The sequence below is a fragment of the Portunus trituberculatus genome, chromosome 8 (assembly GCF_017591435.1).
Source record: "Portunus trituberculatus isolate SZX2019 chromosome 8, ASM1759143v1, whole genome shotgun sequence".
Lineage (NCBI taxonomy): Eukaryota > Metazoa > Arthropoda > Malacostraca > Decapoda > Portunidae > Portunus > Portunus trituberculatus.
The window spans coordinates 3,145,453-3,170,165 of NC_059262.1; the positions used below are offsets into that span (position 1 = coordinate 3,145,453).

The 24,713-nt window shown below is 40.0% G+C and overlaps 2 protein-coding genes across 2 annotated transcripts; one reads left to right on the forward strand and one right to left on the reverse strand.

Annotated features, from left to right (window-relative positions):
* Window positions 1–6,007: 6,007 nt before the first annotated feature.
* On the reverse strand, window positions 6,008–12,911 carry LOC123501124 (E3 ubiquitin-protein ligase FANCL-like). Its single transcript, XM_045249710.1, has 11 exons — window positions 12,506–12,911; window positions 12,048–12,189; window positions 11,187–11,306; window positions 10,872–10,928; window positions 9,840–10,003; window positions 9,023–9,137; window positions 8,603–8,756; window positions 8,191–8,315; window positions 7,286–7,486; window positions 6,502–6,573; window positions 6,008–6,119 (listed from the first exon to the last, which is right to left on the reverse strand). The coding sequence occupies exons 2-11, from the start codon at window positions 12,144–12,146 to the stop codon at window positions 6,093–6,095; spliced, it is 1,134 nt and encodes a 377-aa protein (XP_045105645.1). The 5' UTR covers window positions 12,147–12,189; window positions 12,506–12,911; the 3' UTR covers window positions 6,008–6,092.
* Window positions 12,912–14,980: 2,069 nt separating this feature from the next.
* Window positions 14,981–24,591, forward strand: LOC123501077 (arrestin domain-containing protein 3-like). Its single transcript, XM_045249659.1, has 6 exons — window positions 14,981–15,211; window positions 16,671–16,784; window positions 17,504–17,715; window positions 18,649–18,831; window positions 19,244–19,423; window positions 20,143–24,591. The coding sequence occupies exons 1-6, from the start codon at window positions 15,100–15,102 to the stop codon at window positions 20,398–20,400; spliced, it is 1,059 nt and encodes a 352-aa protein (XP_045105594.1). The 5' UTR covers window positions 14,981–15,099; the 3' UTR covers window positions 20,401–24,591.
* Window positions 24,592–24,713: the final 122 nt, after the last annotated feature.

Genomic DNA, 24,713 nt, shown 5'->3' on the forward strand with positions numbered 1-24,713 from the left:
ACACACACTACATGTTGACACTATACAACTAAATATCAACAACAACAACAACAACAACAACAACACTCACACACACACACACAGTATAGCTCAGTGGTTAGAGCACTGGCTTCACAAGCCAGAGGACCGGGGCTCGATTCCCCGGCCGGGTGGAGATATTTGGGTGTGTCTCCTTTGACGTGTAGGTGGTGTTCACCTAGCAGTGAGTAGGTACGGGATGTAAATCGAGGAGTTGTGACCTTGTTGTCCCGGTGTGTGGTGTGTGCCTGGTCTCAGGCCTAGCCCAAGATCGGAAATAATGAGCTCTGAGCTCGTTCCGTAGGGTAACGTCTGGCTGTCTCGTCAGAGACTGCAGCAGATCAAACAGTGAAACACACACACACACACACACACACACACCGCGTGTGGTGGTAAGCACATGGCTCAACTGAGGAGGCCCTGGTTCGGGTCCTGGACGCGGCGAGGCAAATGGGCAAGCCTTGTAATGTGTAGGGTGTGTTCACCTAGTAGCAAGCAGGTGCGGGATGTAACGTGAGGGATTGTGGCCTCGCTTTCCCGGTGTGTGGAATGTGTTCTGGTCTTGATCAGTCCTACCCGAAGATCAATCTATGAGTTCTGAGCTGGCTCCGTAATGGGGAAGGCTGGCTGGGTAACCAGCAGACAACCGTGATGAATTACACACACACACACACACACACACACACACACACACACACACCGGTAGCTCAGTGGTTAGAGCGCTGGCTTCACAAGCCAGAGGACTGGGGTTCGATTCCCCGGCCGGGTGGAGGTATTTGGGTCTGGTCCCAGACCTATCCGAAGATCGGAAATAATGAGCTCTGAGCTCGCTCCGTAGGGTAACGTCTGGCTGTCTCGTCAGAGACTGCAGCAGATCAAACAGTGAAACACACACACACACACACACATTCAAATTAAACCACTCGTAATTTTATATATATATATATATATATATATATATATATATATATATATATATATATATATATATATATATATATATATAGGCCTTGGTGAAAACACACACACACACACACACACCTGAAAACTCCACAACTAACACAAGCGGCAAGGCAAATGGGTAAGCCTCTTCATATGTAGCCCCTGTTCACCTAGCAGTGAATAGGTACGGGATGTAACTCGAGGGATTGTGGCCTCGCTTTCCCGGTGTGTGTTGTGTGTGATGTGGTCTCAGTCCTACCCGAAGATCGGTCTGTGAGCTCTGAGCTCGCTCCGTAATGGGGAAGACTGGCTGGGTGACCAGCAGACGACCGAGGTGAATTACACACACACACACACACACACACCACATTTACAAACCGTCACCACACTTGCACACATCTTGTAAATACTTAAATATTACATAACCACTCGTTCTTTGGAGTTTGTTGTATTTAGAAGTGAATAGCTAATGTTCCAAGACTTGTGATGTCGTCAGTTGGATAAAAGTAATCATATAGAGCTATTTTATTTTTTTTTTTTAATTTCAGATGGGAAGAAAGAGACAGGCAGACATATAGATCATGCTTGCTTGGTGGTTGTAACATTAATAATATACGAGCTCATAGTAACAAGCAGATCAAAACATCATCTAAAAGTTAATGCGCGTTCAACAGTGAGGAACCAACAGGATTCACATTACTTTATACCTATTGTACTAATGTCATTACAATTAGTACGAATATAAGTATAGGATAAGTTGTACTACCTATCTATACAGCAGCATCAATACTACTTTGATGGCAATTGCGTTTTAGTTAATATGGGAACTGTTGCTTCACTGATACAGACAGCAGCGCCAGGGGGCCCCACACCCACCGCCCACATTGACCCTAGTCAGTTCAGTCTTTGGTGGCGGAGTGAGTTGAGTGCGTCAGCGGCTATTGCTACATTTAAAGGTCTGGTTGACTTGACACGGGATTTTAAGAGTGTTTTTACGATTCTAGTGACATTTAACAAAACGGTTCTGGTTGAAGTGACACGTACGGGATTTTACGAGTGTATGTAATGTTTGGTGACAGAATAACAAGAATGCGTTGGTGTTTGCACATCTACAAATCATCTTATTACTGGACCAAAACCATGGAACCACAGAAGCAGGACTACGTTATCAAAGTGAGTGTTTAAGGCGAGTCACAGCCAAGGGATAACTCAGGATAAATCATCAAATGCCTCCCGTGGAATTTTTAAAGATCTGGTCGCTTCATTATTTGGATATTTCCAGAGAATATTGATCAATCATTACATTTTTTAATTGATACTTAGCAATTATTAATACAAAATAATTGTGATGGCAGCCGGCCCGTCCCTATTATATCAACATAACCTCCCTTAATATTTCTCACTACTGTAGGACTGTCTTGCCTCAACATGCAGCCGCGTCACTAACCTTTCATATGAGCTGTTCAGATCACAGCCACCATGGCCAGGTTTAAATTTAGCGAAGTTTTTGTTGAAATAGAGGTGGAGGGCCGACCCACCACCAGACCCTGCCGCCATCTTAGATTTCCCTTTTTATCAGTCTTTTCCAGCCTTATCTCTCACTATTATAAGTATGTCATGCCACAACATGCAGCCGCGTTAATAAGCTTTCATATCAGTTGTTTAGATACACCCGCCATGGCCAGGCTTAATTTGGGTGAAGATTTAAGTGAGGTACAAGGGGATGTCGACCCTCCCACAGCCCCGCCGCCATCTTGAATATGTCCAGTTGCCTACCCGACCCTACCCAAAATCCAGGACTATTTTCTTTAATTCCTGGACAGTTTATTTGGGCTGAATAGTAAGATATAATATTTGCTACCAGTATTTCGTTGTGTTTGAAGTGTTTTCCGTGGTTGTGTGGGGTGCTGTATGTTGTTGTTGGCGTTGTTTTTGTGTCAAATAAGGGCGCATTTTGGCGTCAAATTTTTAGGAACGTCAAAGGAAAATTTTTGTTTGAGCCAGTATCAAGTTCGTATTGTTTGAAAAAAATAGTTGATGTGTTTAAAAATGTTTCGCCTTCCTGGTTAGTGTAATTGGTGCAGAGTATATTTATTTTCTAACGATGTTAATGTTCCAATAATAATTTTGTTGTTTCCTCTGTGAACTATAAATTTTTGGCTATAACTCATTCAAATGTTTTGGAAAAGACTGTTCATATTTACTAAAGTGTGTTTCGTTCCTTTGAAGTGATAATGGGCGGACATTTAATATTCTTAAGAGGGGGTCAAGGTTCCAACATTTTATTTATAGTTCTTTTGAAAAATCTTTAATATTACTAGGGTTTGGAATCTCTTTATATTTTTGATGTTGGTTAAAGTTTGTGCCAAATCAAAATATGTAAAGCATTCGGGTCAGGCGGCGTTTTTTCGAGGGGTCATTTTCAAAATGATTTAAGTAACGTAAAAAAAACCTGCCAAGCCGGGCCATGACGTCATCAGCCCGCCGAGCCAGACCGTGACGTCACAGTGGCGGGAGCCTCCCAGCTGCCTTCCCTTTCTGGCTCTCTTCGTCCATTATGTACCATGATTTACTGTGTTAATCATCGTGTGTGTGTGTGTGTGTGTGTGTGTGTGTGTGTGTGTGTGTGTGTGTGTGTGTGTGAATTGCCTGTTTCTCATTGGACATAAGGTGAGTGTGTGTGTGTGTGTGTGTGTGTGTGTGTGAATTGCCTGTTTCTCATTGGACATAAGGTGAGTGTGTGTGTGTGTGTAATTCACCACGGTCTTCTGCTGGTTACCCAGCCAGTCTTCCCCATTACGGAGCGAGCTCAGAGCTCATAGACCGATTTTCGGGTAGGACTGAAACCACAACACACTGTGTGTGTGTGTGTGTGTAATATGTTGACTGGTTTTCCTGTATTCCTCTGTATTTCGTTGTATAAATGGTAAGAGAGAGTGTGTGTGTGTGTGTGTGTGTTCCTCTGTCTTTCGTAGGCCATCAGCTGTTCATATGTGACTGTCATATGCAGGGATTGGTGTGGTGAAGGCTGAAGTGAGGCATAAAGGTGATGGACCGGTGGTAGTGGTGGCGTCACTTGACCATCCTGCTTGTGTCTGTAAAATTTATCTTCCTCTACCTCGTCCTTCACCACAGCTACATTCATGCTTCCTCCAACTCTTTCCCTCCTTCTCATACCTCCTGTTATTTTTCTTTTGAGTTCCCTAATCGACTAATTCTGGTACTGTACCTAAAATTTACTTATTTATGAAAGCTGCGCACATCCTGTCAATGAGCGGGTGACTTCTCCCTCTTACGGCAAGTTCTTCACGTTTTGTTCCCAGCAATCGCGTGAGAGGGGGAAGGAGGGAGGAAAGAGGTAAATAGTTTGGTTGGAGAGCTTGGGAGGGAGAAAACAACTTGAACGGAGATAGGGTAAGGAAAAGAAGGATGATGGGAGAAAGGAATTTGAAAGGTGATTAATTTTGTAAGTAATGGAAGAGGCGGAGATAAGAGGAGCGGGAGACGGAGGAAGAATTGTGTTTTGATGGTGGCGGTGGTATAGTGGTGTCTCTCTCTCTCTCTCTCTCTCTCTCTCTCTCTCTCTCTCTCTCTGAAAATAATACAAGTGGTAAAAGGGTATTTTTGAGAATTTAACCTTAAATATTACCCATAATTCACTGAATAGCTGTCAAATTTTAGTTAAACATCATTCATTTGCAAATCCTTGTCAATCCAACATACAGATATGTCACATCCCTTCAGTACCAAGATGCGTTTTCATGTCCATTCTGCTTGCTATTTGGTGATTTTATACAGCTTCAGAAACTTAGTGAAGACTGTGGCCATCAATTTTTTTTTACCTCCATAGACCCTTCCTAGTGTAAATATACTTAAAATCGTCTAATCATACACAAAACTCACCGAAAAAACGCATCCCAGTACGGAAGGAGTCATTCTTCTGTCAGTAATGCAGAAATGCTGTTGTCACTAAACCATAAAAGAACACTTAAAAAAAAAAAAAAACAGTCGCCTCAACTAAAACCTTTTAAAAGTGTTTTACCTCTCAGTAATACTGAAATGTTGTTAACCTGTCACAAAAACCATGAAACAAAACTCAAAACCCCGTGTCACTTTATCCTTTAAGGGAGGCCACGCACGATAAAAGGCGTGCCTATTGTGTCAGTAAGGTAGAAATGTTAATCTGTCGCTAAAACTATAAAAAGCATCATAAAACCTGTCACTTCATTAATCCTTAGCCATTGTGAGATATCTTAAATTTTTTTCTTTTACGCGATTCCGTCTTGTAAATGCTTAAAAATGCCACATATATTGCTCAAAATGCTGTTAAATGTTGCACATCGCAGAAATGAAGGGGGAACTAAGCTAAATGATGTCCTTTTCTTCTGTCTTGTAAATATCCCGCACTATGTTGCTCCCACCTCTTTGGGACCCACCCCACTCTTTACATGCGTCACTCCCTCCTCTCCTAGACCTTGGGTAATTCATTCCCTGGCCCTGTCAATCTGACTTGTGCCAGATGTCCTCCCTTGACTATCATAGTGTTGCCACCTACCTCACAGATACACACACACCGCGTAGTGTAGTGGTGAGCATGCTCGACTCACAATCGAGAGGGTCGGGTTCAAGTCCCGGTAAGCGGCGAGACAAATGGGCAAGCCTCTTGTGTGGCCCCTGTTCACCTAGCAGTACGTAAATAGGTACGGGATGTATATAACTCTAGGGGGGTTGTGGCCTCGCTTTCCCGGTGTGTGTTATGTATTGATGTGGTCTCAGTCCTACCCGAAGATTGGTCTATGAGCTCTGAGCTCGCTTCGTAATGGGGAAGACAGGCTGGGTGACCAGCAGACGACCGAGGTGAATGTCTCAATTTCCAGTCATTCTAGCCTGCTACCCTAGGTCCTCGCACACTGTGTAATGCACAGCCCCATGGAGATTATTTAGCAGATCTAGTGATCTCTAAGCATGGCATGATTGAACCATAATAGGTTAAAAGTATAAGTAAGGAGGCAGTTTCTGTTGTCAAGGTTAACAGCAGACCCACTACTTGGACGAAAATATTTATTTTATTGCATCAAAATCTGCTAGTACACAAATATTCATTAAGGATCTCTCTCTCTCTCTCTCTCTCTCTACACTGGGATCTTGCAAGTTATATTCTGAAAAGAAAAAAAGTCAGTTTAGTTTAAAAAGTAAAAAAGGTCTCAATGTGAATAACATGAGTTAAAAAGCTTAATTTCTCTTTCTCTCTTATTTCTCCTTTTTTCCCCTTTAATATTTATTTCATCTAGAGCTAAAGTTTGTGTGATTTCAGTTTTATTCATTTACTTTTTCTTTTTTCATTATTGCTTCCAATTCGTTAGACATTTTTTTGTTGCTCTTCTTTTGTAAAACTTTTCCATCCATTCATACTGTTTAATCTCTCTCTCTCTCTCTCTCTCTCTCTCTCTCTCTCTCTCTCTCTCTCTCTCTCACACACACACACACACACACACACACACACACACACACACACACACACACACACACACACACACTTACCTTTGAGCAATAAGGACATTCACCTGTGATGATATTTATACTCTGTCTGGCACCTGGGATACTCGAGAGCCACTGGAAGGAACACAGATTTATGAGGGTGTTTTCTATGGCTATAGTGACAGATTAACAAGATTTCTACAGCTAATCATCTCTAAGGCTTTTGAAATATCATGGGGAAGCTGTATGGGATTTTCAAAGCTGCTTTCTATGACTCAAGTGACAGATTAACAAGATTTCTGCAACTAATCATCTATGGCCCTTGAAAGATTTGTCACGGCGAAGCTGTATGGCATTTTCAAGGTTGTTTTTAAGGCTCTAGTGACACATTAACAAGATATATTGGTTTATGAGGATGTTTTTTATGGGTCCAGTGACAGATTAAGAAGATTTCTGCAGCGAAGTATCTCTCTGGCCTTAAGGATTTGTCATGGGGGAAGCAATAGGAGTCTTCAAGGGTGGTTTTCATAGCTACAGTGACAGATTATGGTTTCTGACAGACTAACATGGTTTCTACATTATTGATTGTAAAAAGTTGAGTTCAGTACTGTGATGCATTTCCATTCTGTTTATTATTTATTGAGTTTACATTGCTTCAGAAAGTCATGTGGGGGATTAAAATAGTGAAGACTGTGGCCATTAATCTTTGACCTCCATAGACCCTTCCTTATGTCAATAAAATGGTCTAATCATACACAAATCTCAAGGTAAAAATGTGTCCCAGTACTGAAGGGGTCAATGAATACTTAACCCACACACATACACCCACCCACCCACCCACACATACATCATAGAGGCAGGCAGCATGAAATGGAGTACAGCAGTGTTCACATGGCTGATCTGGAAGCAATCCCTGGAAGTGGAGGCAGTAACATATGGGGCACTCCACCTCCTGCCTGGCCCCATCTGCTCCTCCACGTTCCCTGGCCACACTTTCTCCCACCAAGTTTTCCAGGTTCTCCACAAAACTCCGCTCAGGATCCCACTCCTGGAAAATGTGGAGAGTTTGGTTTGATGTGGAGTGTGTGGATAGAAAAGGGATAAAGGGCAGTGTGTGTATATTACTCAGTTGTGTTTACCTAGTTGTGTTTTACAGGAAAAGAGCTATGTTTGTGTTGTCTTGTCTTCATACCTATAGTCATCCAGTTTAGCCTTAAAGACATGAATATTTCTTGCTTCCATATTTCTATGCTTCTGTTTGGAAAGCTATATTTCTTAATGTCTTTTCTACATGTGGTCTTTTTCAATTTCATGCTGTGTTTCCTTGCATTTCTTGAGTCCTACACTAAAATGTCTTCTCTGTTGACTTTGTGTGTGTGTGGGGGGATAGAGGGATAGAAATGGACAGTTGTGTGGGTAGATTATGTGGATTGAAGTAAGTGGTTAGGTGTGTAGAGTTTGAAGTGGATGTGTGTGTGGAATGTGGAAAGGGAATGGATAATTTTTAACACATAAGATTTACCATTAAGTTTCCATCACCAGTTACTACACTCTCTCTCTCTCTCTCTCTCTCTCTCTCTCTCTCTCTCTCTCTCTCTCTCTCTCTCTCTCTTACTATCAAATTAACTTATTACTATTATCATTACATATATTTACCACCACTACCACCACCATTACTACTACTACTACTACTACTACTACTACTATCACCACCAACACCACCACCACCACTACCACTGCTGCCTGCCTCACCTCAAATGTGTGTGTGAGTCGTTGGGTGATGGGGCGGGTGTGCTTGGAGGGGCCAAACAGGTGACACTGTGGGAGGTGGTGAGGTTGTTGTGGCGAGACAGTCACCTGTATATTGACCTGATTGGCTGAGAGAGAGAGAGAGAGAGAGAGAGAGAGAGAGAGAGAGAGAGAGAGAGAGAGAGAGAGAGAGAGAGCAAATAGGGAGTAAAGAATAGGAATATTGGATTTGATTACAGTAATAATAATAATAATAGTAATAATAATAATAATAATAATAATAATAATAATAATAATAATAATAATAATAATACATACATTATAGATTAGAATACAGATGGTCAGTATTTACTTCTACTACTACTACTAGCATTACTAATACAACTTAGAGAGAGAGAGAGAGACCAGTACCCACCTAGCAAGAGCCTCCTGAAAGTGTGGTGTCTGCCGGGGGTGGGAGGGTCCAGCACCACTGCCACTGTGTCTATCTGATCCATTACATCCCAGAACTCCTGCAGGGATGCCAACTGCGCCTCCCATGCCCGCACCACGCTTGCCAACCCCTCACTCTGCCCTCAGATAAATAGACAGATAGATAGATAGTGAAAAGATATACTGATACAAAAAGATAGAAAAATGGAGGAATAAATAATGTGGAAAATAAATTGATATGAAAAAAGATAGATAAATAGAATATGAATAGGTAGATAATGGAAAAAGATAAATAAATAAAAAAATGATGACATGGAGATAGATAGATAAATAGATAGAAGAGGTGGATAGATAGTTCAATTTATTTATCCACCTATTTCTCATCCATCTCTCATCCACTCACCGGCTCATACTTGAACTCAAATCCACCAGGAAAATCCGCCTCCACTGCTGGTTCCTCGTGTGGATAGCCGTCACCAACCTTCACCCGTAGAAGGTGCACCCGCTCACCCGCATCCCTTGGTGAGTGTCAGGTGAATGGGAGAAGGGTTGGGTTTGGTTTGGTTAGGATGCTGTTGTTGTGTTGTTAAATTAGGTTATATATAGTTGATTATTTAGTTGTTATTGTTTGTTTTGTGTTATTAGTTTAAGTTCTTAGTGGGTTGTTATTGTTATTATTGTTGTTATTGTTTATTTTGTGTCATTAGGTTAGCTTAGGTTAGTTTGTATTTCTGATTTTACTTTTTTTAATTCATTTTAATTTATTTTCTTGATTATTCAGCCTATCTGTGTTTGGACTTGTACTGAGCATGAAGAAACAAGATTAGTAAAGAATTCTATCCCTTAAGTAAACTCCAGCATTCTAATACTTTCAATAACCCACATATATATTCTCCCACACACACACACACACACACACACACACACACACACACACACACACACACACACACACACACATACATACTTATAATGAGTATTTTAAAAGCAAGATTACTAATGCATTTTATCCCTTCAATAACCGCTAGTATTCTAAAACCTTAACGCACAAATGTTATGCTATACACACACACACACACCCTAAGTCACCCTACTCACACCTCATCTTGTCTACTTTCTAAACCCTTCAATAACCCACAAGTGATCATACATACATACACACATACATACATACATACATTCATTCATTCATTCCTGGAGTCACCCTAAACCCAACTCACCTTGTTTGCAGGGTGAAGGAGGTGAAGCTAGGGGACACCTGCTGCAGTCTGGACCACCCGAGGCCCTCCAGGTGAGCCAGCAGACACCTCACCAGTTGTTCATTAAGGTCTATCTGCAGCTCTCCCTCCTCCCTGCTCATATTGTCACACCTCACTGCTGTACTCTGGTCAATAGTGTGAAAAGGTTACTCTGGCAGTGTGTGTGCGTGTGCGTGTAATTCACCTCGGTCGCCTGCTGGTCACCCAGCCAATCTTCCCTATTACGGAGCGAGCTCAGAGCTCATAGATCGATCTTCGGGTAGGACTGAGACCACAACACACTCCACACACCGGGAAAGCGAGGCCACAACCCCTCCAGTTACATCGCGTACCTATTTACTGCTAGGTGAACAGGGGCCACACATTAAGAGGCTTGCCCATTTGCCTCGCCGCGCTGGGATTCGAACCCGGCCCTCTCAATTGTGAGTCGAGCGTGCTAACCACTACACTACGCGGTGTGTGTGTGTGTGTGTGTGTGTGTGTGTGTGTGTGTGTGTGTGTGTGTGTGTGTGTGAACTGTTAATCTTGTTTTTATTTATACTGAGTGAGAACAAGTGAATATAATAGGAATAGTTAGTTTTTTCTTTACCTAACCTAATTCTATGATAAAGATGCTGATACTACTTCAACATCAGAGGAAAGCACTCTTGCATTTCCTTCTTAGTTTTCTATTTTATTTTGTCATGTGTAAAAGTTGAATTACTGAAATAGATCTAAACTTAACCTAACCTAATGCTGAAGATGCTAACACTAATTCAGTACCTGAGAAAAGTACTCTTCCATTTTTTCCTCATATTCTTTTTCACACTTTTTGTCAGGTATAAAAAGATACAGTAAAGGAATTAACCTAAACCTAACCTAATCCAACCTAAGCCTGAAGATGTAATGCTACCTCAACATTGGAGAAAAGAACTCTTGCATTTTCTCCTCCTATTTTTCATACACAATTTTCCCATCAAGTATTTCATTAAGAGCTCTTCCTGTAACACTCACACAGACTTCCTGGAATTTCTGCAAGTACTGAAGGGCAGTGGTGGAAGTCTTCTGAGCCTGAAAGAGGAGGCAGAGTTAGTGTGGTGGTGGTGGTGGTGGTGGTGGTGGTGGTGGTGGTGGTGGTGGTAGTAGTAGTAGTAGTAGTGGTAGTAGTAGTAGTAGTAGCAGCAGCAGCAGCAGCAGCAGCAGCAGCAGTAGTAGTAGTAGTGATGGTAATAGATATTGTAAATAATACATTTTGTCTGTGTATGAGAGAGAGAGAGAGAGAGAGAGAGAGAGAGAGAGAGAGAGAGAGAGAGAGAGAGAGAAACACACCTCCAGTAATTGATCCACATGAGATACGACAAGCTCCTGAAGGCATGTGTCTGAGCTGATCCGTATCCCCTCCACGCTAGGGAAGTGTGGCGTCTCCACCCGCACCTCTCTGTCCACACCCTGAAACATTACCACCATATCTTCATCAATACAAGACAGTCCTTTTCTGTGTGTGTGTGTGTGTGTGTGTGTGTGTGTGTTGGTTTGTCCAGGATGGCCTCATATGTAGATGGATGGATAGATACTAATTTACATATAAAGGAAGCCACTTATTATTTTTCAAAACATCAAGCAAGCTAGATATTCTTGAACTTTTAATTACGAGTTGTGAATGTATGCCTAGTTTTACATTTTTTATTGTTAGTTGTTATTTGTTAAACTATTACTTGTTAAAACCACTCTTGCTAAACTGTTACTTGCTAAACCCACCACACTTGTTAACCTGTTACTTGCTAAACCAACTCTTGCTACAATGTTACTTGTTTCCACCAATACGCTGTACATAACTACATCTCAGTGGCCGAAGTATTTCTGTTCGTATTCTACCCTGTTAGAAATTAGCAATAAGTTTACCTCATGGGGCATCCAGGGCAGGCAAACTCCCTCCCAATTATAAGGTTGAATATGTGGCATCATGTTAGTTTACCTTGTGTGGGGTATCCAAGAGGGTCTAACACCTCCCCAAGGGGGCCCTCCAAGGGGGATGTATTGCATGTATTGGACTATGGGGTAAAAGTGCAAGTTTACTATTATATATATATATATATATATATATATATATATATATATATATATATATATATATATATATATATATATATTCGCGACACGTTGTGGTGTGCTTTATAAGTGGGAACTTACCCCAATGTCCAGGAAGCCACAGAACTCATGGGGAGGCTTGGAAGGACGGAATCTTGGACACAGCAGAGGGAAGCGAGAGCAGAACTCAGACAGTGCCATGCTCCACCATTCACTTCACTTCAGGGCACAGTCACTCCGGCCCCTGAAAAACGAGAATACTTGCCAGCTGATAAAGATTTGTGGTATATATACTAAATATCAAATGCCTTCCCCGTGGAACACCACCCGTCTTGTCGGATAGATCCTTTCATTCAGAATATTTTCGAGTTTCAACACAATATTATATACTTTGGTTGTCCATAATGTCAAATATACTAGGGGGACAACTCCCGAGACCGAAAACAGTAAATAATTTACAAGAATTTGTTTGAAAAAAAAAAAAAAAAAAAAAAAAAATATATATATATATATATATATATATATATATATATATATATATATATATATATATATCTTACCTCACGTTCACGGCTGAGATAACTATTTCGTTCTATAGCATCCTCCACTTCCACGGTCCACACTGGAAAGTGTTCCCGTTTTGACGGGACGCTACGTACCACAACACTGACTCACTGTCACTCACAGAGCACCACTGTGCATGTCTCTGTGATGAGTGATGTGGAGGGTTGCCTTCAAGAGTATGGTATATTAATTACATCGTCTTTTCAGTCAGGTATAAAACATTCCCTTTCACACGAACGTTTCTGAGCGCTGCAGGGCCGCTGGTACGCAGCGTTATAACATTCAATGGAGTTTAAATGGAACCTTTTACACGCCACGCGCACGCAGGTACTACTGCCACATCGGCCATTGCCTTCTGCTGGTTGAGAGCATACATGTCCAATATAGGATATCTCCTTTGGACTTGGGTGAAAGTAAAGAGCCGAATTCAATCTCCTTGGATGAGACTCGTACATCGGCGATTTTGATTGAGAGAACGAGAAGGCTTCAGCTTCACCAACACCAAACTTAAGAAGACATGAGAATAAAAGAATGCGCAGAATTAGTTCCTCAAATAAAATGATAGTTAAATAGATACATTACTGAAGAAGTCATGTACGTACAAACAAACAAAAAAATAATCGACAATTTGATAAAATAAAGAAATCAGGATATTATACAAACTTAACTTGAACCTGTTAAACAAATCATATGTTGCACATATACATACTCAATTATTGATGCACCTGACAGTTGAAATAATAATGAATAATGTAAACTGAGGCGAGGCGGGTGATGTCCGGTAGCTGCGTGTAGCCTACGGGGAAAAAACTAAATTTTCACCATTACAGCCAGTTCTTCACCAAATGACGTTTTGTGAGGAGGAAGAAGCATCCTTTGTTCTGTATTTACTGAGTGGGCGGGGAGCAGTGTGATCATTATAAGTCCTCAGCTATATATATATATATATATATATATATATATATATATATATATATATATATATATATATATATATATATTATTTTATTTTTTTATTTATTTTTTTATTTATTTATTATTTTTTTCTTTTTTATCCGTGAACCACTTATTGTTTCAGCCTGCTATGTTATAAGAAGTAAGGGAAGGTAAGGCAGAACAAATGTGTGAAATTATGTATCTGTTATGTATTTATGGAGATAATTGCATGTAAACTTTTGACACGACAAAGATATGGGACCGCTTGATGGGGTGAATCGGCAGACTAGTCTTCTATAGTGTTTGTTTGATGTTTTTAAGGGTATTTGGCGGTTTTTTACGTGTTTTTCAAGTGTTTTAGTGCGATTTGTGAGTGTGTGGTGATTAGTGTTATCCTAGTTGCCGTTATAAATTTTCTTGCCATGCTATCCCGTCACCGTGGGGCGTTATGCGGGGCGAGAGCACAGGGTACGACTAGGAATTATGGCTATTCACATCTGTCACGTATCTATGGAGTTATTTATAATTTTGTTGAATAAATTGGAACCGCGGGAGCAGAATTATGACATTTATTTATTTATTTATTCATTCTGACTCCTTTCCAACTCAGAGAGAGAGAGAGAGAGAGAGAGAGAGAGAGAGAGAGAGAGAGAGAGAGAGAGAGGTGTGCCTGAAATGAAAACTATATTATCAGGGAGAGAATGAGTGGAAGCAGGAATGGTAGAGTGGCGAGTGATCGAGGTGCTGGGGGAGAATGGGAGGTGACGTGTGTGTTTTTTCTTGGGTCGCCGCTTGCCAGCTTTCGATACTATGGTTTGTGTGTTATCTATCATCTTGATTGATTGATACATTTTGCTCACGCTGGTGTATGGGTGTGTGTGGGACTGATGCCCACGCCAGGGCAAGCATGGCCATCAGTTATCAGTAATGAAACGTCCCATAAAAACTCGTGCCATTTTATTAATCGTTGGCCATTCTGCGATATCCTTCAAAAGATCTTCGTATTCCGTCTTGGAGATGCGTAAAACTAATTATATTACTTATTACTATATTCTCCAGTCGGGCAATTTCTTAAAAAAAAATCCCTGTTCAAAGTCGCGGCAAAAGTAATTTTGCTTAGTCCGATTTTTTCAAAACGACTGAAATTCATGGTGTGGCATAGTCGCAAAGTCGCAACTTGGTGCTGCAAGACTCACTTATAAGTTAATGTGTGGGGGGTGGGTAACCACAGTCATTCAATATCCTTATGTTGCTCTCCTTGACAAGAGAAACTCTCTTGAGAATGTCGCCAATTATCTCTGAGTCCTTTGAAAAAATCGTGGTGAGAGAACAAAGGTTTCCAAGCACAGGCCATGATAGACCTCAGGCGAATTAACATTATACAGACTTTGCCACGGAGATTTTGCTTTACCCTTTGGAAGTATTTGAACCTGTGAGTGGAAAAAATCATGGACAAAATCATCGCAAAATAGAAGTAATAATAATGTGAGTCCTGTTAAGAAGGCAGAGTGAGGTAAACACAAGCAGATGGGAGACTGGGAGAGGAGTGGTGAGCAAAGGAGATCGAGTGTGTCAAGGATACTCGAACAGCTCCTCCACCTCCTCTCCACCACCTCTCCCTCGTGCCTGCTGCCATACCCGTGCCTTCCTCGTGATGAGCTTCAACTTAGAGGTGGTTCTTGAGCCTGAGAAGTCCTGTTACGTGAATGGTGATGACGTGACGGGCTGGGTTAATGTGAAGGTGGAGACTGTCACGGCCTGCAGAGGTGAAGATTCTCGTGTTTTGTGGCCTGTCACTTAAAGGGAATGAGGACACTAGGTTTTCAATGCATGTCCTATTAATTTGTGTTGTTTTTGTGCTTCCTTCGTGTAAGAAATGCCCCTGTGAGATGTTTTTCTTTGTTGTGTTCCATGGATTCGTAGTTGTGTTACCTGTCACTTGCATGGAAAGGTTATTTTTATATCTATTTGTTATTTTCATGTTATTAACCTTTCAGAACTGGTGTAGTGAGGCATTTTCCTTTGTTATCTTGTTTTACTTATCGTTGTTTTTTGTTGTTTTGTGTTGCATGTATCAAGAAAAGCAAGGGTTACAATAGATATTTTGTTTTCTGGCCTTCATTTATGGTTTTGGTGCTTCTTTTATGAAACAAATAGGGTTGTAGGGATTATTTCTTTGTTTTTGGCTTTCACACCCTATATTGAATTATTGCACTGCCTCCACAAACCAATACCATATGTTAGTTTTGTTTTGTTTTTTCATTTAGTATATTTTTGTTTTTGCTTTGAGATTAATAACACCAAAGATCTCAGTTTTTTTCCTTTTTCCTTTTTTTTCTGCTGAGATGAAACAAATTGTATAAAGTGACTGTAGAAATTAGTGTTCTTTAGTTTTCAGCCTAAATTTGTTGCACTTGTTGCTTCTTTTATGGAATATCATTGCTGGGGTTATTTTTTCTTATTTTTTTTGTTTTCTTTCTTTGTTATGTTGTTATTGCATTATCTCTTGTTTTTATCCTTTCTTTGTTATCTCTTCACTTCCTTTTTGCCATATTCATGTTCCTTCTTTGTCTTATCTTTATGTTTTCTTTGTTATCTGCTTGGCCTCTTCCCACTTTCTTATCATTTCTTTGTTTATCCTTTCTCTTTTATCCCATTGTTATCATCGCACCTATTCTCTCTTATCTCGTCACCTCACACCAGTGCACAGTTCCAAGCAGTCTGTCGATCCTGTTATGTCACCACTGGCTGTTTACAACATATATACTTTTTTTTTTTTTTTTTTTTTTTTTGGAAGATTAAAGAAAAAAATAGTGGGGTATTTCTTCCTCTTGAGAACCCAGTTAATCATCTCAGTGGTCCCAGAAAATCATAGAGGTGAAATAGGTACTTAAATTTACAGATGTTCTTATGTTTCTAGTGACAGTGTTCCCCTTTTCCATTAGCCAAGGAGAACAAAGGAGGGAAAAAAAGTAATCAAAGAACCTGGCTAATCTTCTCAAGTGGCCTTAGAAAATAGTGACGGAGAGAGATTTTACAGGAGTTTTTATGGTTCCAGTGACAAATTTCCCTTTTTTTTTGTCATTGGCCAAGGAAAAAAAAAGAAAATTAAACCAAAGAAACACTCCTGAGAATTCGGCTAATCATCTCAAGTGGCCTTAGAAAATAGTGATGGTGATAGAGCAAAGTGTTTCCAAATAACCTGATCTAACCTAACCCTTCCAGCCATCCTTGCTCGTGCTCGTGGGTTCTGCGAGGTGACATGGGAGTCCGATGATGAAATGGTGACGGACACAGAGACCTTCTTCGACCACACCATCACTGTCTGGTCCGGGGCAAGTGAGTGTTGTACTAAGTGTTGTAGTGGTTGTAGTGAAGGTGAAGGTCTGCAGTTGTTTAGCTTAGTTTGTTGTTTGAGGTATTTATTTGATTATATATTCTTTTATTTATTTTTTTTTAATGTGTGCATCTAGTTTTTTTTATTTTGTTATTTTTTAATTTTTTTGTGACATTGTTTTTTTTTATTTTCTTTAGTTCAGAATTGTTGAGTGAAGTTACAAATTGAATTACAGTATCAGTCTTTTATTTATCTATTTATTTATTTATTTTTTTATTTTTTTTTTTTATTCCATCATATTATTGACTCTTAAGCTGTAAGGGGACTGGCAATTAAGTAGGCTTTTTAAAAATGTTTTGCCCTTGGCTAGTTTCCCCCTCTTACATAAAAACCCCCCCACTTATTTCCCTGCATTTATACATCCTTCTATCCTATTATTCATTATTTATGCATCCTTCTATCCAGCCATCCATCATTTATGAATCCTATCCAATCATCCACTATTCTATTATTTCCACCATTTCTACATCCTTCTATGCTATTATCTTTATTTTTACATCTTTCTATTCTATTAACCACCATTGTATCTTATATCCTCCATCTTTCTATCCTTTTATGCCATTATCCTTATATCTACATCCTTTTATCCTTCATACACATTTCTGCATCCTTCTGTCCTATTTCCCCCAGTAAATCACTTCTCTGTTGCTCCGTCAAACAGGTTATGGGGAGAACCTCATGCCAGGTGAGTTCCGTCTACCGTTCTGCTTCAAACTCCCCGACAAACTCCCACCAACTTACGAGGGGAAGTATGGCCACGTTCGGTACTCGGTGGAGGCGCAGAATGACTTCCAGTGGGGTGCTGTGGCGAAGGGTATTGCTCGATTCAAAGTGAAGCCAATACAGGACCTAAATGAGGACCCTAAATTGGTGGTGAGTCGTGCGTTCTGTTCTGTGTTTCGATTTACTGTGGTTTATTTTGATTGTGAATTATTTTGCCGTTTGGTTTTTGTTGTTTTTTTTAGTTTGATTTGTTTTGATCGTGTGTCTTGCGGTGTTAAGGAAAATTGAGTTCTGGTGTTTTTTTTTTTTTTTTTTTTTTTATTAATTTGAGTTGTGAAGGTGTTTTTGTGTTTCATTATTGTTGTTTTTTTGTTAATTTGGGTTGTGAAGGTGTTTTTTTAGTTTTTTATTGTTGTTTCTTACAGTGGTTCAGTTTGGTTGTCGCTGTGTCTGCTTCAATTTTGTAGTTTTTTTTTTCAGTTTGGTTTAATTTGATAGTGTGTCTGGCAGTGTTACATTAAAGTGAGTTGTGATGCAGTTTTTGTTTTGTTTAGGTCTTTTTTTATTAATTTGAGTTGTTGAGGTGTTTTTCTGTTTTGTTAGTAGTTTTTTACAGCAGCTCAGTTTCATCGTCGCTGTGTCTGCTGTGTGTGGTGGAATTAAGTAAAAGTGACCCAAAAACTAGCTGTGAGTTGTAATGCCGTTTCAGTTTTTTGTTTTTAGAGTGGTATTGTTTGCTAGCCTTTGTGTCCGTCCGGTGGTGGTAAGCGGAAGTGTGTGTAAATTGTGATACTTCCGTTTTTTTTTTTTTTTTGCCACGGCTTACAGCGGTTCAGTTTAAGTTGTAGTGTGGCTTCTCTGTTTTTATTTTTTGTTGTATTTACAGTGTCGGGTGTGAATCGTGAAGCTTTTATTTTTACTTTGTCGTATTTTACAGTGGTTCAGTCTGACAGTCTTTGTGTCTGGTGTTGAGCAAAAGTGACCCGAGCCTCCAAGAATCTACCTTAAGGAAGTCTAGTAAATATAACCATAGATTCTTTACATCTGTTATACACTTTCACCCTCACCTGCTCTATCACACAGGAGGCCCTACCACTGCACAAGGAGGAGATGGTGTGCTGCCTGTGCTGTGAGGAGGGCCCGGTGCAGGTGTCCCTCACAGCGGAGAAGGGCGGCTATCTGGCGGGGGAGTACGTGCTCATAACAGGCGAGGTCACTAATCGTACGTCCAAAGTGGTGGAGAGTGCCAAGATTATGCTGCTGCAGGTGTGGTGGGAATATCAAGTACTCTCTCTCTCTCTCTCTCTCTCTCTCTCTCTCTCTCTCTCTCTCTCTCTCTCTCTCTCTCTCTCTCTCTCTCTCTCTCTCTCTCTCTCTCTCTCTCTCTCTCTCTCTCTTCTCCTTACTTTCTCATCCTCCTCCTCCTTCTTGCTCCTCAGTTTTCTTTTATCATGGGAGTGTGTGACATCTTTACTTTCATCATTCTTGAAGTTAAACATCTTATAACACCTCTAGTGCAAGTTGCTGGAATTTTACTAGTTTGTTTTCAAGGTCTTTTTTTCTGTAAGAGGGGAAAACTGGCCAAAAAACAAATAGAATTGAAAAAAAAAGCCCACTTAGTTACCAGAAAGAATATGGAACACAGCATTGACCTTAACCTAACATGGCTTCTCTGCAGACCATCACCTTCAATGCCAAGGGTGAAATTAAGAGGCAGAAGAATTTGTTGAAGGAGGTGCAGAGGCCTGGCTTTGGCGCTGGGGCCACTGACATCTGGCTATCTGTTCCAATACGTGTGCCAGACTATGTTGTGTCCATTGACCACTGCCATAACATCAGTGTGGAGTATAAGATCAGGGTATGTATGTTTGTGTGTGTGTGTGTGTGTATGTGTGTAATATTCGTGTATGTATGTGTGTATTCATCTGTGTGTTGTATTAGGATATGTAGGTATGCATTTCTCTGTCTTGTATATGACATTAGAGTAAGTTTGTGTTTGTCTGTTAATTAATTATTTTTCTTCTTGTGTTGATGTTTGAGCATGGAAGACAATTAAATATGTTTCCATTATATGTACTTAGTTTTGCATCTTGTGTTGATGTCTGAGTGATGGAGAGAAAAATAGATATGTTTCCATTATATGTACTTAATTTTGCTTCTTGTGTTCATGTCTGAGTGTGGGAGGGAAAAATAGATATGTTTCCATTATGTATACTTAGTTTTGCTTCTTGTGTTGATGTCTGAGTGAGGGAGAGAGAAAGATATGTGTGAGAGAAGTAGATACATTTCCATTTTATACAGAGATAGTTTTGCTCATTGTGTTGATGTCTGAATAGGAGAGAAAGTGATGTTTTCATTGTGTTAAGGAATAATGCTACTCCCCAGGTTAATAAATATGTTCCCATTATGTGTAGGAACAACTCTACAAACCAGGGTAATAGATATGTTCCCATTATGTTTAGGAACAGATATACTTCCCAGATTAATAGATAAGTTCCCATTACATTAAGGAACAATTCTACTCCCCAGATTAATAGATAAGTTCCCATTACATTAAGGAACAATTCTACTCCCCAGGTTGAGTTTTCCGTGGGTGGGTACTGGGATGTTGATGTGGAGAACACCTTTAGAGTGGGCACTGTACCTGTGGGCAAGTTGGCATTTGCTCTGGACGGCGACCCCACCAGTAACACCCAACCCTCAGCGCCACCACTGGAGGGTCCCATCACACCACCTTCCCCGATCCTGGAGCAGCCCCGTGCCCTCCCTGCCCCCAGCGACCCACTGCTGAAGGAAGGCAAGGAGGGAGATGGCCGTAATCTGCCTGTTTCTTAAGGTTAATATTGGTGTCTAGTCCAGTCTTTTCTATGAGAGGAAGTCAAAATGGTTGGTGAAATGGATAACATGTAATGGTAGTGCTGTGTGTGTGTGTGTGTGTGTGTGTGTGTGTTTGTGTTTGTGTGTGTGTGTTTAGCCAGGGTCCAGCACTGTAAGGATGTGGCGCTTGAGTTGTGTTGAGTTGAGTCACAGCTCAGGAGTGTTTGATCTGAGGGATTTAAAGACTGAGTGAATTGGTTCTTCCCCTTGGCTTCTATTATGTAAAAGTCACATGTATAAGGATTTTTAAAGATTGGCTAAATGTCCTCTATTTCAAATTCACATGTAAATTCTAAAAGCCAAGATGAATAACGAAGTGCATCTAGTGAAAAGTGAAAAATCTGCTGGTGATCCTAATTAACAGATCTCTAAAGCAGTGACTCACCAGCACAGATTTTATACCTAGCTGGACTTTTATCAGTGTTCAGTTTTACATAATTTGTAAGAAGCTGAACCCAAGACCACACACTAGTTTAGAAATATTTGTATGTTTATAATTCCTGACATTGAAATTTGAACCGCAGATACAAGAACCTTATTCGGAAACGTTTCAGCTCCACACCGATTTTCCAAAGGGTCTTGTTGAGGCTTTACTGGTTATCAAGGGTGCTTTTATGGTTTAGTGACTGATTATCAAGATTTTTTTTTACATTATTAACAAGGGAAACACTTGAGCACCTGGTTAGTCATCTCTGTGGCCTTGGAAAACAGTCATGGTGTGAGATGGAAAGTTTAAGAATACCTTGTCGTCACACTTTTTATAACACAAACTTGATCCGATTCCTAAGTCTCAGTACAATGCAAATCACCGACCAATTTTTCATACTTTTATAAGATTGATGCTGGCTCTACCTCACTCCCTTGAGGCAAAGTTTTGTACTGTAGTCTCTGTCTTGGTGCCGAGACAAAACTGAGCTTAGTATTCGACTCATCAGAAGAACATAGAGTCACTGTCTTTCTATAACACTGTGGCTTGAGTGTATCTGTCTGTTGTGTTAATTAGACCACTGTTCATGCGAGATTCACTGCAAACATCTTCTCTTGCTCATTCACTCACACTGCTCTTTCTCCCTCTCTTAGCCGTGAAGTGTGGTGACTGAATGCTTTTTATTTCTAGGCTACATATCTTTTATTTCTCTCAGCCACTTTTCCCTATTTCTCCCTCTTTCTGTCATGAAGTGTGATGACTGAATCCTCATCATTTCCAGGTTTCAGGGATGTGTGCTTAGTGTTTGTATGTGACTTGTGGGAGCTTTGCCATACTCATATACTCTTTGCAGTAATACTCACCGCTGTGCACCAGGCTTAGTAGAATCTCACACCTCATGCCTCACTCGTTCCTGCTTCAAATCTGAGGTGGAAGGTGGAGTTAATGGATGTTCTTGAGTGTTTAAGAGTGAACTGTGTGTGTGTGTGTGTGTGTGTGTGTGTGTGTGTGTGTGTGTGTGTGTGTGTTTCATCCACACCTTTTTTCTTCCTTCTGTCTCATTATTTCATCACCTGCTTCTGTATCCTCACTCATAACACAAAGCAACACACCACCACCTCAGGGCAACACAAACATCCCACAGGTCCACCCACCACCTGTTGTCTGCAGTGCTGCCAACACAAGCACCCCAGCAACACAAAGAAGTGATGTCATTATTAGTTTAGCAATAGTAGTAGTGTTCCATTCCAACACAAAGGGATGGTATTGGCAGCTCTGATGTAACACTGCCAGATGCAACATGACCAAATCAACACGTAGTAAATTAGGTTAGTTTTTATAAGTTTTGATATCTGAAAGCAGGAATCTCAACTTGTATATTTGGAAGGCTTACCAGTTCTGTGTGTGTGTGTGTGTGTGTGTTGTGTTATACAGGTTTCCAATACTCAGAAATGTGTGCCTAACCTAACCTAACCTATTTATAACTGAGAAATTGTTCAGTTGCCGAGAGTTGCAGTAGATGTAATATTCTTAACTAGTATTCCTCTGTCTTGTAAGAAGTGTGTGTGTTCTGAACCAATTGTACTTTTACAGAATGGAGTCAAGGTCATGATTTGTTGTATTTATCTTGAAGTGATTGGTCCTTGTACACACAGCTTGGTCAGTCAGGCAGGTAGTCAGTCAGTCAGTCACAGTCAGTCAGGCAGGGAGGCAGTCAGTCAGTGTGTGCATTCCATTAGCTAATTATACGTTGTCAGAGCTACATATCCTCTCATCTTTCTGAACATGTTTGTACTATTTCATACTTTGCATTCTTCGTGTGTGTGTGTGTGTGTGTGTGTGTGTGTGTGTGTGTGTAGTATCCATTCAGAATCACACTGTAATAACACAACTCAAACACCTTTTTTAGCCTGCCATTTGTACAGCAGCTCCCAAAACTATCTTTAAAAAAATAGGAAGTGTACATTAGTATTTTTTAACACATTAGGTGCTGATGGTTGGCAGTAGTTGGTAGCCCTGCACACTATTATTTGGTGAATAGATTAGGCACACCACCATCATGCCAAACCACACATACCAACCTTTCCAACACTACCATCACCTCAAACCACACATACCAACCTTACAACTCTCAGCATCACACTAAACCACATGTACCATCACCTCAAACCACACATACCAACCTTACCAACACCATCACATCAAACCACACATATCAACCTTACAGCACCAGCATTACGTCAAACCACACATGCCAACCTTACCAACGCCACACACGAACATACAGCAGTTGCCATAGTGTTCGTTACCCCACAGTTTACACTAAAGGTCTTGGTGTCTATTGTCCTTATGCATTCCACTTGTAAGAAATAGTGTGACGAGACATTTTCTTTCGTTTTTATTTATTTATTAATTTATTTATTAATTATTTATTTATATATTTATTTATTTATTTTATTATTTTTATTATTATTATTATTATTTTTTTTTTTTTCATTTTCTTGTTCACTGGGTTAGGTTAGGTTAGGTTAGGTTAAAGGTCTTTGGGGGCCACTTTACATATCCATATACCAGTACAAGGGTGACACATTACCTCACCAAGCCACCAAACCACAGGGCCTCTCCTCACTTCCTCACCATGCCTCTCCACCTCCTCACCAAAGCATTAGTGTTAGTGATGGACTGTGTAGGCTCCTTAGCTCCACTCCTCATGTGACCTGTACCTCAAAGCAGTATTATTCCTGTACACACCAGTGGAGGGAAAGGGAAAGCATTTGTTTCACACGTACTGTTAACGGTGTCTCGAAATGTGTCTCGGTAATGATCAAATTTGTAAACCTTGTGTATTTTTTTTATTTGCAAGTTTTGTATATTTATTTTTTTAGATATATAATTATTTTGGATAGTCAATGAAGGTGAAAGCATCTAACTAAACTTATTAATGTATTTTTAGGTACACAATTACTTTGAAAGGTAAATAAGGATGAAATTATCTAACTAAACTAATTATTAATGTGGTTTAGATATATAATTACTTGGAAGGATAAAAAAAAATGTAGCTAAAGCCAAAAATTAATGTTTTTTTAGTTACATAATGACTTGGGAGGGTAAAGAAAGATGAAATTATGTAGCTAAACTAATAATGAATGTGTTTTTTAATTACATAATGACTTGGGAGGGTAAAGAGAGATGAAATTATGTAGCTAAACTAATAATGAATGTGTGTTTAGGTACATAATGACTTGGATGGTAAAGAAAAGATTAAATCAACTAACTAAACTAATTATTTTCTTATGTATATCTATTATGTAATGGGCTGTCATGTCACATCTCCAGTGGGTGTGTCGTGAGTCGTTGCCACACCTCAGGCCGCTCCGTCAGAAAACACTTGCCTACTTCCGTTATGCACTGCCTTTGCTATGCTACAGGCTGACCCAAGAGTCTGGATGCAGGGAAAATGTATCAAATGTCTTCTTTCTTCATCCTCAGTTTGTTTTTCATTGATTTTGTGTATTTCAAAAACTACATCCTAAAATGCATCCTTGCCACACCTCCACATAAGGCTCAAGTTGAAATAGTGCAGGTTTTGAAGCATATTTTAATGGTTTTAGTGACAGATTAACCCCTTCAGTACCAGGATGCATTTCCATATTCATTCTGCTTACTATTTGGTGATTTTATACAGCTTCATGAACTTGTGTGGAGATTTAAATAGAGAAAACTGTGGCCATTAATCTTCTGACCTCCATAGACCTTTCCTAATGTCAATAACTTGGCATAATCGTACACAAATCTCAAGGTAAAAATGTGCCCTAGTATTGAAGGGGTTAAAATAAGAACCATA